The 16289-nt window shown below is 44.4% G+C and overlaps 3 protein-coding genes across 5 annotated transcripts in view; all 3 read right to left on the bottom strand.

Moving 5' to 3' along the window:
- NIPSNAP2 (nipsnap homolog 2) overlaps positions 1-9661 on the bottom strand; it is a 28857-nt gene extending 19196 nt beyond the window's left edge. For both annotated transcript variants that reach the window (XM_069486122.1, XM_069486123.1), the window contains exon 1: positions 9544-9661. In XM_069486122.1, coding sequence (XP_069342223.1) covers positions 9544-9635 — 92 coding nt within the window. In that variant the 5' untranslated portion in view covers positions 9636-9661. The remainder of the gene's footprint in view (positions 1-9543) is intronic.
- Positions 9662-12133: 2472 nt separating this feature from the next.
- Positions 12134-15332, bottom strand: MRPS17 (mitochondrial ribosomal protein S17). 2 transcript variants are annotated; one of them, XM_069486112.1, is made up of 3 exons: positions 15279-15332; positions 14501-14640; positions 12134-13027 (listed from the first exon to the last, which is right to left on the bottom strand). In XM_069486112.1, exons 2-3 carry the CDS (start codon positions 14621-14623, stop codon positions 12758-12760), a joined length of 393 nt encoding a protein of 130 aa, XP_069342213.1. In that variant the 5' UTR covers positions 14624-14640; positions 15279-15332; the 3' UTR covers positions 12134-12757. The 2 variants fall into 2 exon arrangements, with proteins under 2 accessions (XP_069342213.1, XP_069342214.1); XM_069486113.1 differs by lacking the exon at positions 15279-15332 and adding an exon at positions 15226-15244.
- Positions 15275-16289, bottom strand: part of ZNF713 (zinc finger protein 713) — a 63528-nt gene continuing 62513 nt past the window's right edge. The window contains exon 8 of the mRNA XM_069486671.1: positions 15275-15597. Within this exon, the coding sequence (XP_069342772.1) occupies positions 15275-15597 (323 nt within the window). The remainder of the gene's footprint in view (positions 15598-16289) is intronic.

The following is a 16289-nucleotide window of genomic DNA, read 5'->3' as shown; positions in this document are numbered from 1 at the left end:
TTTAACTGTCACAAAAACCTAAGAATATAAGCTTAATTAACACACAGTTTGCTAATTTTCATCTTATAATTTCTACTACACATGCTGTCAGGAAGTGAAGATAAATTTGACTGACGTAACAAACTATACTTTAACCAAGAATTTTTAAGCGCATGTTTAACTCCCATAAGCCAGCTGGTGGGAATACAAATTTGTATGACCTCCCTAGAGGGCAGTGTGGCATTATCTATATCAAAATTGAAACCCTGTACGACTTTCAGTTCAATAATTACACTTGCAGTTACGTCCTACAGGCAGCTATATTTAGACAAGTACACAAAGCTGAATACACAAAACGTTCATTACTGTTTTGTTTCCGGCTTTCTCCTGGTATCAGCAATTTGGATACTCATTAACTGGTCAAATAAATTAGGGAATATCCCATATTAGAAAATATACAATCATTAAAAAGAATGAAGTAGATCTACATGCACTGATTTGTTAATATCTCTGAGATAAACAACTTGGAAAAAGCAAGCCCAGACAGAACTATATATACACATGCAAAGTAAACCGTTAATCGTGATTACATCTGGGAAACATAACTGGGTAAGCGGTAGGAGGAAAGATTTTTCCTTTTCATTGTAGGTTTTCTGAACCATTTGAAAAATTTCTATATACATGTATTATTGTTATGATTAAAAGTTAGCTAAAATATCTAAAAGTGCTTGTTTAGAAACCCCTCTATGGGTAAAGTTAATTCCCTATAACCACTGAAAACAGGATTTTTCAGAACCTGGTCAGGACTCATCCTCTTTCCAACTTCACATAACCACAATCAAATGACAAACTGTGTCCACTTCATCCTCCTCATTTTTGCTTAAATTTGCATACAGTAAAATATACTCTTTCTTTCTGCAGACAGTTCTATGAGTTTTGACAAATCCATAAAGTCATGTAACCACTACAGCAATAAGATATGCAACGGTTTCTTCACCCCCTAAAATCCCTCCTTTTTTAACAACCCCACTTCCCACCTCTGCTCTGTTCTCTGTCCCTACAGTTTTGTTTTTTCCAGAATGTCCGATATATAGAATCCCACAGAATATAGCCTTTTGAATCCATGCCCCTTCTCTCTGCACAATTCCTTTTATAATTGATGACCTAGTCTCTGGCCAGGTCTATTACAGCATACCCTTTATAGTTTTTGGTTTTTTTTTTTGGGACAGAGTCCTACTCTGCTGCCCCGGGGTAGAGTGCATTGACATCATCATAGCTCACTGCAACCTCCAACTCCTGGGCTCAAGTGATCCTCCCGCTTCAGCCTCCTGAGTAGCTGGGACTACAGGTGCGTGCCACAACTCCGGCTAATTTTTTCTATTTTTTGTGGAGACAGGGTCTTGCTCTTGCTCATGAAGGTGTCAACGGAAAAGAAGACAAACTCTGTAAAATAATTTAAGGAGGTTTATTCTGAGCCAAATTTGAGGACCATGGCCCAGAGCCACGCCCAAGAAGCCTTGAGCAAGTGGACTCACTGTACCTGGGTTACAGTTTAGCTTTATGCATTTCAGGGAGACAGGAATTACAGGTAAAGTCATAAATCAATACATGGAAGGTGTACATTGGTTTGGCCCCAAAAGGTGGGATATCTCAAAGTGGGGGCTTACAAGTCATAGGTGGATTTAGGGATTCTTTAGTTGACCATTGGCTGAAAGAGTTAGGCTTTGTCCAAAAGACTAGGAATCAGCGGAGAGGAATGCTTAAGATAACGGTCTTCTATCTTTCATGTGATGTTACACCAGAATGAGGTTGGGAAGTAAACCACATCATAAAAACCTGTTTACTGAGATGTTATCATTTATAGGCGTGACTCACCAGGTCCCCTCAGAAAGGAATTTTTTTGGGCAAAGAAAAAGATCAGAATTCAGTCCTCAATGGTCTGGAACTCCTGACCTCAAGCAATCCTCCTGCTTCAGCCTCCCAAAGTGCTAGGATTACAGGCGTGAGCCACCTCTCCTGGCTATAGTTTTTAACTGACCCACAGATAAGTCTCTTCTGCCCCTTTCCTAGACTGCGCCAGGAGCAGTGATGTCCTGGGATTCTAAGTGGCAAAGATAAAGCTCGGGATCTTAGCCAGCACTTCGAAACAAGGTCTGGGTGCTGATGGGTCCGTGTAAACCTCTTCTTGGGGACCTCTATAGAAACACTATGTAATCTTCTAGACTACGGTGTTTCTGTCTGTCAGACTTGCTTACGGACACAGACACCACCGGGCAAACATTAAGAGTACAAGAGCTAGTGACCGCAGGTATTAAAAAGGGGGACTAGGAATTTAAACCAGGGACAAGAAAGAAAAACTCTCACGAGGGCAAATTCCCTATAACTTCAAGAAATGAACATGTGGATTCCACATTACAATAATATAAATTCCTATTCTTATTCAACGAAGGTATTTTAGAAATAAGAGTACTCTAATTTCACTTTATATTGGCAGCCTTTTTCTGCTTCAAAAATCGACTTGCTGTTTTACTGAACAAACATTACACAGCAATTTTCTCCCCTAAGATGTTCTTTTAATTTAAAAATCAATTCATAGGATAGTGTCTCGATCAGGCTAGAAACCAGATAAAAAGATTTTTGAATGTGAACTTATAAAATATACAAATATAAAATTAACAATGAACTGTTTTCTAATGATCAAAAAACATAAAAGCATGCTTTCAAACCCTTCAAAGATTAAAAAGCAGCAAACTCACATTAAACAAGCAAAATAACAATCTTAATACGAGTACACGCAATTTTTCTTATAAGTACATAGGACAAAAACATATAGTTCTAAATGGCACTTGTAAACGAAGATTCTTCCATTTTGCTTTTACTGTATGTTAAAATTTCTTAGAATTAAAAAAGTGTTAATGGTGGTACACTTTGGGAAGGATTAGAGGGAGAGGGAAAAGAGACAGCTTTCCCCATATACTATGTTTTTTCCTTTTGTACATTTGTAGGTACAAAAATTATATGCATACTCTTAGATAATACACTTAAAGTACTTAGGACAGCACTTGATACATAGTAATAGGTTAAAAAGTTTTTAAAACTATTTTTTCAATAAAAGAAACTTTTCTAAAATTAAAAAGAATTTACATATAAGAACTATTAGTTCTTTAGCAAAAACCAACATCATATGGTATCCATTTCTGTTTTCAATTCACTCTTTGATTATAAACAATAAACTCAATCTGAAGGCAATTCTCCAAATGATTCATGGCAAAATTCATTTCAATAAAAACACATTTTGGGATATTTAATAATATGAAGCAAAATGGCAAATACATAAATTAGTGATAGACAAAGTAGAAAGTTTTAAGATTTGTTTGTGGGACATTGTATTATATAATCAACAATTAAAAAAGCAGTATAATGAATGTTTCTAAAAATATCATACTAGAGAGTTTCATTTAAAATAAGAAATACTCAACAAGGCAATCATTACTAATAGTTTTTAACGTATCCTTCCAGAAATGCATAGACAAGCATACATTATGTATATATACTGATATTTAAGTTCTATGGCATTTAATACTTTATAAGAGAGTATAATAAAGAATTATTGGCAAGCTAAATCTGGAGGTGAAAAAGTACCAAAGTAATTTTTCTCCTTCTCTTTAGAACTCAAGGGGATTAAAAGCTAAGCACATATTTCCTGTTAGGGACTGGACTAGGCAGTTTTTCTATGTCATCTCATTTAATTCTCAAAACAACCTAGCAAGGTGGGTACCACATTTTAAAGAGTGTCTCAGGCTAAATGACCTAAGAAGTGGCGAAATAAAAACATGAATCTAAATCAAACTATGAAGTTCAAAATATTGTCACTAATAAGAGATGCCTCCCAAACAGAAGTCTCCCGATTGAGTGCTCAGTCCATATTTAATAATACTAAAGGGATTCACCTTAGGATGGGTAAAATGAGGTAAGGGATATGGCAATGCTTTGTAAACTAAATACATGGTGCAGGGGATGAGACTAAGAAAGAGCCAACATAGCGTACACACAAAAACGAACCTCAGTGCTGTTTAGTTGTGAACTTGGGTAGCAACTGTCTTAACAAATGAAGAAGTCTGGCCCACCACTGCCCTTGGCCTGACTGTCAAACTGAAATCTTTTGAGTGTCAGGTGACTAAAGCTGTGCCCAATCCATTTAGTCATTCAAGTTGTAGCCATGCCAACAGCTGCCAGAGTGATATGATCTGGGCTGGGCTTGGGTTTTTTTTTTTGGAGACAGAGTCTCAACTCTGTTGCCCAGGCTAGAGTGCCGTGGCGTCAGCCTAGCTCACAGCAACCTCAAACTCCTGGGCTCAAGTGATCTTCCTGCCTCAGCCTCCCGAGTAGCTGGGACTATAGGCATGCGCCACCATGCCCGGCTAATTTTTTCTATATATATTTTTTAGTTGTCCATATAATTTCTTTCTATTTTTCAGTAGAGACGGGGTCTTGCTCTTGCTCAGGCTGGTCTCAAACTCCTCACCTAGAACTATCCTCCTGCCTCAGCCTCCCAGAGTGCTAGGATTACAGGCGTGAGCCACCACGCCCAGCCTTGGGCTTGGGTTCTTAAGTGACAGTGAAAACTACCAAGATTAGGAATCTTTATAACATCATATATATATTAGGTGGCACTTTACAGAGCATACGGGACAGCACATTACACAAAACACCAGACTTTCCAAAAAATAAGCATTATGTGCCAGGTTCTGTGGATATAAAGATGAACCAGAGTGAGCCTTCAGTCTCACAGGAAAAACCTATCAGTGAACAGCCAGAGGGACCACAGATACTGTAAACGTGAATGTACACACATACATACACAAACACACACACACACACACACACACACACACACACACAGTGTGGCAGGTCAAGGGAACGAACCATCAGCTTGGCCTTGGAGAAGAGGAACTCCAGTAGAAACATTCTGGCTCTGTTTTGGAGGGTAAGCAAGAGAGGTGAACAAAGCAGGTGATAATTCCAGTCAAAGGGAACAAGACATACAGGGGTGTGGAGTCATAAAAATGAATGGCATATTTCTGGAACAGCGAAGAGCTCAGCAAGGCAGGACAGCAGGGTGTAGGAGGATGGTATGAGATATTACGGGAAAGCAAAGTGGGGCTGGGTGGTTAGGTAGGCTCTTGTGCACCATGCTTATCAGCTGGACTTTATCCTGTGTATGGTACAATGCCAGCAAGTTCTCAAAAAAGGTCTCAAAATGCCAGCAAGTTTTCAAAAAAAGGTCTAAGTGTAAAAACCAGCCTGGCAGTAGTGTGGCAGATTACTGTACCATAAAGGCAGGGAGCACAGGTCCTGGGCTTCCTGCTGGTTGCCATGCCCAGCAACACAAAGCACGCAGGAGGCATTCAATAAATATTGCATGGACCAAAGGACGGTCCTGGGTTAAGACGATGGCAGTGGGGACAAAGGAAAAGGAATACATTCAAAAGGTATTCTTGAAGTAAAAAGGATGAGACACGGGTCCTGATCAGGTGTGGAAGATGGTGCTATGGTTTAGTTAGAGAAAACTGAGGGGAAAAGATTTAACATTGAGCAGCACGAGTGTAGTGGGCTTCATTCATTTCATAGCCAAATGTTTGACTGTGTACTGCACATGTCAGGCTGATCATACGATACAAGGATGAACCTGGCCCTGACTTCACAGAGCTCAGTTTGCTGGTGGGAGCAGACAGACAAACATGACCACAGCCCAAAGTGAGATAAGCTATTCCATGGAGACATGAGGTTGTGGTGGGGGTGGGGAAAGAGGAAATGGAATCTAAGTCCGCCTGGGGACCAAGTCTCTAGAAGAACACATTTTGAGCTGAAGACTTGAAAGATGAGGAGCAGTCTGTCAGGAAGCCTCCATGGAAGTAAGGACATTCTGAGCAGAACTGGTTAGCTGTCAAAGCCAGGAGTGCGCAAACACTGCAGTGAACGAGGCACAGCCCAGGCGGGGAGGAGGCCGAAGGACGTGTTCTAAGCAAGTCTTACATTACCTGGCTCCCCTCCCTACCACCAAACTACCTGCCAACCTCCAAAAATCGGTCTTCCTCATTGTTGCTGTACAGACCTGTTCCACTTCTCATTTCAAAAAACTTTAAACACAGAGAAGTTGAAATAGTAGGATAAACACTTTTGTGCCCTATATTTAGATTAAAAAATTAACATTTTACCATTTTTATTCTCTATGTATTTTTTTTCACAGAACCATTTGAAAATATAGACATAATGATACTCAGCCCTAAATATTTCATCATGCATCTCCTAAGAAGGAAGACAAAACCACAATGGTATTATCACATCTAAGAAAAATAATAATTCCATAATATCTAACATCTACTCCCTATTAAAATATCCCAAAATGTCTTTTATAGTTTTCTTGGCAGGGGAATGGGGGGATTAGGGAGGAGGGATTAGGATCCAGTCAAGGTTCACGTCATAGAGATCTTTCTAATAGGAAAATCTCTTAGACTCCTTTAGTAGTTCCCTTCACCATTGGGTTCAAGTCCACACTCTTCGTGGGAATCCAGAGTGTTGCTGAGGGTTGAGCTAGGGTCCTGGGTTTGGAGAAGACATACTACAGGCAGAACTGACAGATGTGACAACTGACTAGATGGGAGAGAGAAAGAAGGGATGGGCCTGGGGAAGATCTTCTGGCTTCTGGCCTGGGCCACTAAATGAAAGATGTTCCATTACTGGGAAGAGAGAACCCAGGAGGAGCAAGCTTTGTAGGAGGAGGATGCACCAAATCCTGGGTACACGAGCATTTTCAGCACCTGTGGGGCACTAGTGCAGTGCCCTGTAAGCAGCTGGGAACTCCGGGCCTGGTGCTGAGCGAGATAAGTAAGCTGTCCAGCAAAGGTAGAGTCTTTGAGTCTCCCAGGAAGACTTCCTCTTTCCGTTCTGAAACTGATCTTGCAAGGTCACCCACAACACCCCTGTTGGCAAATCCAGTTTTCTTCTGTCACTTTACTTAAACTTTTGGCAGCATCTAGCACAACTAATCACTCCCTCCTTGAAATACTTCTGGCAACAGTCACGTAACAATGACCTGACGAGCTGCCCCTCCTATATCCAGCCTGTAAATGCTGGCACATCCCAGGGCTTGTTTCTCAGCCCTTTCTCTACCCACACTCTCAACTGAAGCAATCTTTTCCATTCCTACAGTTTTCAAATGTTTTAACATGAAAAATTTCATTCAAATCAAACAGTATAATGAAACCCATGTATCTACGAACACTTATCATTCCTGTATGCTGACAACTCCCAAATGTTATCTGCAGCCCAGATATGTCTTCTGAGAAATCATATAGCCAACTGCGTATTGGGCATTTCCACTTGAATAGCACGTAGCCTTCTCAAACTTTACCAGGTTCTAAACTGCTCTAAATTCCTTCCCTAACCCCACTCCAGAATTACTAGGAAGCTCCTGGATGGCCTTCTGTGCCTTACTCATCTGTTTTCCAACAGCCAACAATGCCTGGCACATCGCAGGCACTCATATTTATGGAACGAATACTACTCAGTTAAACGGTACCAGCATGCACTCAGTTGGCCATTACCCTTGATTCTGTCTCCTCTCCAAATTCAGGTTCATCTTTTAAAAACACAGATCAGATCATACCGTTAAATGTCTTTCCATGGCTCTCAGAATAAAATCCAAGTTCTCTAAGATGGCCTGCAAGACCTGGACTTACTTGGCTAACTCTCCTCTAGCCAGTCTTCCCTTCACTCCTGTACTCCAGCCTCCGAGACTTTTCTTGGATTTCCCTGTATACCTGACTTCTTCCCACTCAAGGCTTTCTCGGATACTTGACCCTTCAGATCTCAGCTTAATACCACCTTAGAGAAATCTTTCACGGGCTCACGTGATAGTTCCCTAATTTTTCTCTCACAGCACCTACCTCAATCTGTAAGTCTATGTATTTTTACCTCTGCCATGGCTCCCTGGAGATAGTGACCATGGCTGTTATGCTCAGTTCCCAAGGACTTCAAGTACACTGGACACACTCAATATTTTAAAGAATTAGTGAATTAACTGGGTCTAGGTTGAGTCCTAGAGAACACCTACAGTTAAGACAGACTAGAGACCAGAAGGGAGCAGTCAAAATGTGCAGGGGGACCTCAAAGAGTAATCAAAGAACCAACAGGTCAGATAGAGATAAGAACTCCAAGGTGAACAACATTTGGCCCCAGTGGGAAGTGAGGGTACTGGGGAGACTCAGGTCCAGCTCTCAAGTTTACCAGCTTTATGTCCTTGGGCACATTAGGCAAGTACGTTGAGTGAACAGTTTCAGTTTCAGCTTTCTTTTAGAAAGAAGAAAATACAAATTTCATGGGCTTATAAAAAATAAGATACACCTAAATGCTCAATAATACAACATAAAAGGAAGTTGATTTGTTAATTAAGTTGGAAACAAACATCAAATTTAAATAATTTGGACATGTAAGCTGGGCATCAGTTCTGGAAGGACACGGGGCCTGAAGCCCAACAAACTTGGGTTCAAACGCTTTTTCTAGTTATGTGTGTCGCTGAGGTTCCATCTGCTCATCTCTGTAAGATGCTGATGCTACCTACTTCTTAAAATTGCTACTAAGATTAAATTAAATAAACAACATTATATAAAGCTTCCCAGCCCATAGTAAGATTTTAATAAACAGGTAGTTCCTTTGCTCTTTGGGTAATTTAAATTACCCAAAGTAATGAAAATGAGAAAGCAAATCTATGGGGAAGTTAGGGTGGGCTTTGGTTTCTGAATGTAGAAAATGGTACATGGAAATATCAAGGTGACGGATTCAGACACCCAAACATCTAATCCACTGAAGTTAGAAAAAAAAAAGTTTAAACATGAACCCAACGCGTAAATACTCAGTGATGACAACTATAAATACTTTTTGATCCACTACCTGCTTTAAAATTCAAGTCAAAGACTCGAGTGCTTTGACCTCCTCACTACTCTACTCCCCATCACCTTTCACTGAGGGCTCACAGGGACGATGCGTTTTCTTTCTTTCTCAAAGCCACCTAACAGGCAAGTAGTACTACTGTCCTTTGCAGACCCAGATACAGAGGCTTTGAAAGGGCGCGCAGCTCTCTCTGCACGGTCGGCGGGAACTCAGCAGGCCGCATCCAGGGCCTACAGCCTCCGGCGCGCGCTCGGCCACTGCCCTGACCCGGGTCGCGCCGGTCAAGGTCCCGCAGGCCAGGCCAGGCCAGCGCAGCAGGCGGACGTGGCCTCCGCGCCGAGCAGCGGGCTCCTTCCTCGGAGAAGGCGGGGCCGCGCCCCGGCCCAGCCCCGCGGTGACCTTGAGCCCGGCGGGCCGGAAAGGGACTCCGACCCCACGGAGGCTCCGGCCCGCCCCGGCCCCGCCGCCCGCAGCCTCGGCCCGCGCCAGCTCGCAGCCCTGCGCCGTGGAAGCGCGGGCGGGCCGGGGCGGAGACAGGCGTTGGGGACCCTGCGCCCTCTGCCCCGCGGCGGCCCCTCCCCGGCCGCTCCTGCAAAGGGCGGCGCTGCTCACCGGAGCCCGGGCAGCAGGGTGCAGGGCGCGGCCCGCCGCAGGAGGCCGCCGGCCCAGGCCGCTCCGTGGGCGCGCAGCACTCGCGCCGCCATCTTGCTCCGGCGCCTCGGCTCCCACCGCCCGGGCGCCGCCGCTGACGCCGCCGCCGCGACCCCTCCCCCGGCCGGGCCCCGACGAGGCTGGGGCGGGGCGGGCGCGCGGCCGCTGCAGTGCGGGGCGCCGCCGCCAGGGGGAGCGGGGCGCGGCCGCGGGGCCCGCGCGGTGTCTCAGGCCGGCCGCTGGAAGGAGGGAGCGCGAAGCCCGAGCGGAGTCGGTCGCGAGACGATCAGCAGCAGCGAAAAGAGCTCGGTGCCCGCAGCAGGGTGTGCAGAGGAACATGGGCATGGCTTGAACGTACACGGAAAGCTCCACAAGAAAAGAGTAGCACTGTTCCCAGGGGCATCCAGGGCCCGCCTGAGGGCTGGGCGGTAGGAGGGGGGCTTCTCCCGAATACCGTTTGAATTTTGTACCATGTGAATATATTGTCATTTCAAAAAACTTTAACACTTCAATAAAAGCATTCTGAATGGAAACATACTCAAATTCTCTTGTGGTCTCGGGACCACATTGTTCTCGCCTTCCCTCAAGCCGTCCCAGTCTAGTGGGGACAGAATGTGAAATGACAATTGGATCAAGTGTGTCCAGTGTTGAAATGGAGAGGTTCACAAGGCGCCCAGGCAGCGCAGGAGGAGCGCCTGCCATGGGAGTGGCTGTGGGGTGGAGGACAGATCAGGAAAAAGATCCCCAAGAAGCTGGCAGGACAGCTCAGTCCCAAGGCAAGAAGAGCTGGACCAGTGGGAGAAGGCAGGACGTCCCCCGCAGAAGAAACAACTTAGGCAAAGGCGTGAGTCCAGGTGGCATTGCATAGGGAAAAATGTATCCTGCGGAAAGATAAAACAGCCACAGATGTAACTAGGAAAACTGTAACCAAGACAAGGTGAACAGAAAGGGAGCTAGACACTGAGAGAAGGGGGAGAACCGGGGAGGAGTATAGGCTCCAGCAGCCAAGAGGAGCATTTCAAGAAGGCCAGCGTAGGGCTTGGAGGTCTCTGCTTCAGAGGAATGGGGGAAGAGACTGGGTTTGCGGATTGAGGACTCTTAAACTGGTAATGTTGGGGGCCAAAGGGTGCAGGAGTTTTCTGAGTGGGGAAGAATCTTAACATGTTAATATGGCAAGGGACCACCAGGGACGACAGAGTTGGGTCCGCTGGATGGAGGAGGGACGGCTACAAGGATTTGCCCCAGACTGGGGAAAGGGACCTGTCCCTTGGAGGCCAGAGGCTGTGTGGTTGAGGGAGTTCCTGACCTCAACTAGCACATGCTTAGTAAGCCATGTAGAACCAAGAGGGAAGCAGAAGTGAGCTCTCCCCAGGACATCATTGGCTGGCTGTCCTTGTCCTACAGAGCAAGAGACAGGGCCTCTTCACGTGTGGGTGAGCCCCTGTGACTTTCTCACATATTTCTCCAATTTCTCAAATCTATCCTGAAATGTAAACTTTGTAGCTAGGCATTTCTTTGCTGACCTTGCTTTTGTTATCTAGCATTAGGCCACTTATTTTGCATTGTTCTCCTCCGCTGTCATTTTGCTCTGGAGTTCCATTAACCCAGTGCTTTTTATTGGGGGAAAGGAGGCACTCTTATCTCACAGGTGTGGCTTAGGGTACTCAAAGCCATAGAATAAACACAGCAAGTCTTCCTGGAGCATCATTTACACCAAGATCTTTAGGAAAAAAAACTTCTTTAAATAAAATTGGTACCATTACAGTGTTTAGGAACCCTTCAAAATATCTGAGAGATGGCTTGGACTCTGACCCAGGCGTCATCATTTTCTGAGAGAACTACCTGGAGATGCCTGCATGAACCCCCCCAGGCTAACCAGAGAGCCCCACCTGCCAGAGACCTAGACACTCTAAGGCACTTTCCTGCCATTCACCTACCCTGGCAGCAAGCTGAAAGTCCTTTGGAACATCAGTTATCCAATATTTCATCTTGCCTGTGAAACTCAGTTTAGGTCTTAGGACTGGTTTTTGAATGGTAGTCTCCCAATTTTATCACCCTCTTTAAAACTTTAATCCATCATTGCTTGCAGAATAACTCCTACCTATTTCTGAGTTCCACCCTTGTTCAAAATGTCCCAGCAATCCTCACTTGCTTCCAGAATCCCTAGTTAAGCTTTCTTTCACCATTTGAGGACTTCATGCTCCCTCCTCTGTCTGAAATGCCCCTTCAACACCCCTCACCTACTGGCCTTGGAGACTCTTTAACATTCAGTTCTAGCACTGTCTCATCTCTCCTGAGAGGTTACCCTAATCTTTCCAACCCACATGGTTCTGTTTGCAATGAAGGCACCCACATCAACCTCCTCCACTAGATTGTGAGCCCTGAGAAGGTGGACAATGCCTGTGATCATTGTTGAAACCCTGTGTTTATACAATACACGTGTTAGTTGAGGTTGAAATATGCCCCAAGTCTCTTTCTAGAAGACAGAAAACTGAAATATATAGCTTAATGTTTCCTCAAATCAAAATCTAAGTTGTCAGTTTATTAATGAATAGCAACAAAACTTATTCTCCAACTCAAATGCACGTGTGCGAGGTCCTACACCTTATTCGATGTGTTAGATTTTAGGAACTCATTCCTATTTAATCTAGCCTAGAAGAAAATGACACAATTTAAAAATTTTTAATTTCTACACCTTAATTTGAAGGAAGTCTGGCCACAAGCATGTTGATTATTTGCTTTTGGAATTGGTGAAATCAGACAAAATATTTAAATTTATTTTGAATATATACTATCAAAAATATTCACTTAGTGTGGCCTTATCTGTTCCTATCAAAGGGCTTTCTTCCCCCCAAAATAAAGGTTCTAAGATAATTTCTTTGAGTGAAAAGAAGAAAACCAAGATACCTTGTAAAACAGTGAGCTTACAAAGTAATGCAGCAGACTGCTAGGCACACTTGGTGCAAGGTGAAAGTATGTCCACTGAAAAGAGTATTTGAAACATGGCCATAAACTTTTATGAGAAATTATAACAAGCCCTTTGCTTCATTTGCTTTTAACTATATCATAAACATTACAAGAGAAACCGGACGGTTTGTGATGAAACTTAGAAAAATTTTTTTCCATAAAGCAAATGTGTACATTTTTCCCTTTGGCTTCTTCTTCTAAACTTCCATCACTGTGATGAAGAGATATCAAGTTCTTCCAGATTTTTGGTTAGGTGGGTCGTTTCCAAACTGACTGGACTCTCCAGGTAGGTAGTTCCTGCACAGGGTTTTCCTGTTACTGGATCTATGACTCTTCCAACTTTGAAAACGATCTCAGCCAGTTCATGTTTCACGTGCTTTGTTCGTGGTACAGGTAAAGCTTTGAGAAGCACAATATCCCCAACTGTGCACTGCTGAAGAGCATCATGAGCAAAGTAGGTTTTTCGCTTATTAAAATACTGTTGAGAGAAGGAGAGGAACAAATCAGTAGTTCTGATGAATAAACAAACCACTCCTCTGTCATCTAGCAATGCAGTATAGAATACGAAAAAGTAATGCACAGAAAACAAGCCAGGACTTGGGAAAAGAAATTAAGATCCTTAAGGAAGCTTCTAGGAAAAAAAGTCGCTGCTTAATTTTTGGAAAATAGCAATGACTTTCCAGAGTTGACCTTGTCTCCAAGGTCTCTATCCCATTCCCTTCGGTACCCTTGCTATCCATTACCAACTCTCCCTACACTATTTAAACTGTTCCTTCCAATGGAGCCTTCTCTCCAGCCAATAAATATGCTACTCACACCACTGGATATGTCAGTCACTTAACCACCCCACGTTTAGTTTTTTCCCACCATAGAATGCGGCTCTAATACCTGTACCTCTCAAGTTATCAAGAGATTAAAACATTAAAGTACACATATACACCAAAACACTTAGCTCTGCCTGGCTCAAAGCATTGCAAATAAGCCACAGATGATAACTAAAATCATCTATTCTTTATAACAACTCTGCTGTGGCAAGTATTTCCATTTTACAGATGAGAAAAACAGGTTCAGGGAGGTTAAGTAATGTGCACAGCTGGTAAACAACAGAGTCAGTATTCAAACCAAGGTCTCCCAAGGCCAAACATCATGCCATCACTCTTTTTGGCTTGCTCCTGTGGTTTTGATCTTAGATACTGAACAGCATTTCTATCTACCTGTGTGCCCACCCTTGAATGCAGAAACCATCCTTGACACCTGTTCCTTCCCCCTGCACATTTAACAAATCAATGGCTCTGTCCCTTCTTCCTGAAATCTTTTTTCCACTCTGTCTCCACTGTACCAAGTGGACCTTTATCTTCAGTCCTCATCTCTATCCCTATTTCCAACTTTGTCTTTCCTTTGCTTAGAGGATGAATCCAAAACACAGAAGTCCCTTCACAGTCCAGCTCCAGTTGCCCCTGTCATTCATTCAACAACACTGCTTACTAAGTGCCAAGGCCTGGGCTCAACCTTGCCAAACCACTTCCTGTTCCTGTAGAATGTCATGCCCTATCACAACTAAATGAACTTCCACAAACTACTCATCATGGCTGGACCCCCAACCTGGTCCTCTGGATAAAATCTTATTTGAGATTCAGCTCAAATGTCTCTTAATTGAGGATGCTCTCCTACAGTAATCTGGGAGGAAAGAATGAGGTGTCCTGTTCTCTGCTTCCAAAGTACTTTGCATATAGAATGACTACGGCAACCATCAGATGGAATTGAAATTAACTCTATTGTCTTGGAATTCACATTCCATGTATGAGCCATGTTATACCCATGGAGCAGCACAGTGTCTGGCTTAAAGGAGATGCTCAACACATCTTTATTGCTAGGGAAATGTTTTTCCACCGAGGACTCAGAACGTGTTGGTGATTTGCCAAAGCCACCCGAAAACAGGAGTGTTCCTCACCTTCAATAAATAGGGATCCAGAACAAGCCTGGTCACTCGCACTTTTGCAGTTTTTTGCATTGCCGTCCCAATCACCTTCCCCACGATCCATTTGGCATGGACGGATGAACGAGCTACGGACATTATGTGGCTTTGATCGCCTGAAAAGCAAAGTTTTCAAAGTTTAATATTCTGGTGGCTATGACTTGCCAAATGAATTTTGTCACAAGAATAGATCAAATTCAGAAACAGCTTTTGTTAGCTTTCTGGAATCACCATTTTAGAGATGCTTACACGTTTCCCAATACTCAACCTCTCATCTTTAAAGCGTTTACAAAGCAGTAACTTTAACCTCTACAAGCCTCAGTTTTCCCCTCTGCAAAATGGGAATAACAACAGGACCTATTCACACAGGAGTGTTTTGAAGATTTAATCCACAAAGCGCTCAGTATCACGAATAAATGCTGGTCATCCCTGGTGTCTCTTATCTTTCTCCATCCCAGTGGGCAGCCTCTCCCCAAAGGCTCACTGCCCATCTACTCATGCATGGCACGCAAGCCCTTGGCGGAGCTGCGGGGGTGCCCTCCCCAGAGCCGGAGACCTTGCCTTGGGGTTGCTTTAGGGATCAGTTAGTACTGAGTCTGTCCCGCCGGGCCTGGGGAAGGCCGGGGTGAATCGCCTCCCGCCCAGGCCAACCCCAAGGCCAGGGGACTAAACTGGCTCCCAGGGCTCCCACGCTAAGGCACCTGGAGCACCCCAAATCCACCTTGGGCAGGAGCGGCCCGCACCCCAAACTCACCTGCGCCTCCGCTGCGCAGCCACGTGACGCGCAGAGCGCCGGTCGCAGCGTGATAGTGTCACGGCGCACGCAGGCGGCTCCGCCCCAGACCTCCCCGCTCCTTGGCCGCAGGTCCCACAGCCGTGGGCGGAGTTAAAGGCAGGACTCCGCCCACTCTCCCTTAAAGGGGACGGCGGGGGGCGGGGGGCGGGGGGCGGGGGGCGGGGGGCGGGGGGCGGGGGTCGGTGGGGAGCCCGTGGGGCGTTTGCTTTCCCGGCGTGTCCACCGTAGCGCAGGACGTTCCGGCCTTTATTTTGGTTTCCTTTTCTATCCGCGATCTCTCAGGCAATGGACAGGGCCTTCCAAATCAAAGGAACTTTTATTCATCAAACATTGAAACAGCAGAAGATTCTAAATGTTGAGATTGGAATAATTATTTCTACCCCCTAAAGCAGCTTTTAAGATAAACTTTTGTAGGTTATGTTCAGTATGATTTTAGTTATCTCTCAATATCTGTGAGATGAAGGGAAGTCTACTGTGGGTACCTATAAATGTGTGCCAATTGTGGGCCAAGCAGGTTGCCCGATGATGCCTTCTCAGAGGGAAGACTGGGAATATAGTAGGCTTTTGTTTGGTAATTGCTAAGGGGAACAGCATACAATAGGCTGCTGGAACAGACAACATGGGGGCCAAAATATAGGCATGGTGAATCTTCTTTGATCACTGAAACATCTTAGCAACTGGTGAGAGAAGGCTGGGAAAATAAGAATTCATCCAGGCATTAGTTGCTCCAACACTAATTTATTTCTTCACAAACATTTATGGAACACTTATTGTCAGAATATATTCTATGCACTGGAGGCAAAAAGATGAATAAAAGTGCACTGCATGGGGGAAGGGCACGCCTTTAGCCCCGGCTTGGGCGAGGCAAAGGCATTACTTGTAACCAAAATGGAACCCTCACCCTCAAAGGACTGTAGTCTAACGGGGACAGATGAGAAAGAAACAATTATAAAACAGGCACAGGTAATG

The sequence above is a fragment of the Eulemur rufifrons genome, chromosome 14, assembly GCF_041146395.1.
Source record: "Eulemur rufifrons isolate Redbay chromosome 14, OSU_ERuf_1, whole genome shotgun sequence".
NCBI classification, from domain to species: Eukaryota; Metazoa; Chordata; class Mammalia; order Primates; family Lemuridae; genus Eulemur; species Eulemur rufifrons.
Note: the sequence above shows the minus strand (reverse complement) of the source record. Positions and strands in the feature narration are given on the sequence as shown.

Excerpts from the sequence above, each read along its gene's own strand:
- MRPS17 (XM_069486112.1), bottom strand. The coding sequence starts at position 14,623 with ATGTCCGTAGCTCGTTCATCCGTCCATGCCAAATGGATCGTGGGGAAG. Across the intron at positions 13,028-14,500 it reads TGGATCCCTATTTATTGAAG|TATTTTAATAAGCGAAAAAC; the intron begins GTGAGGAACACT and ends TTCTCTCAACAG.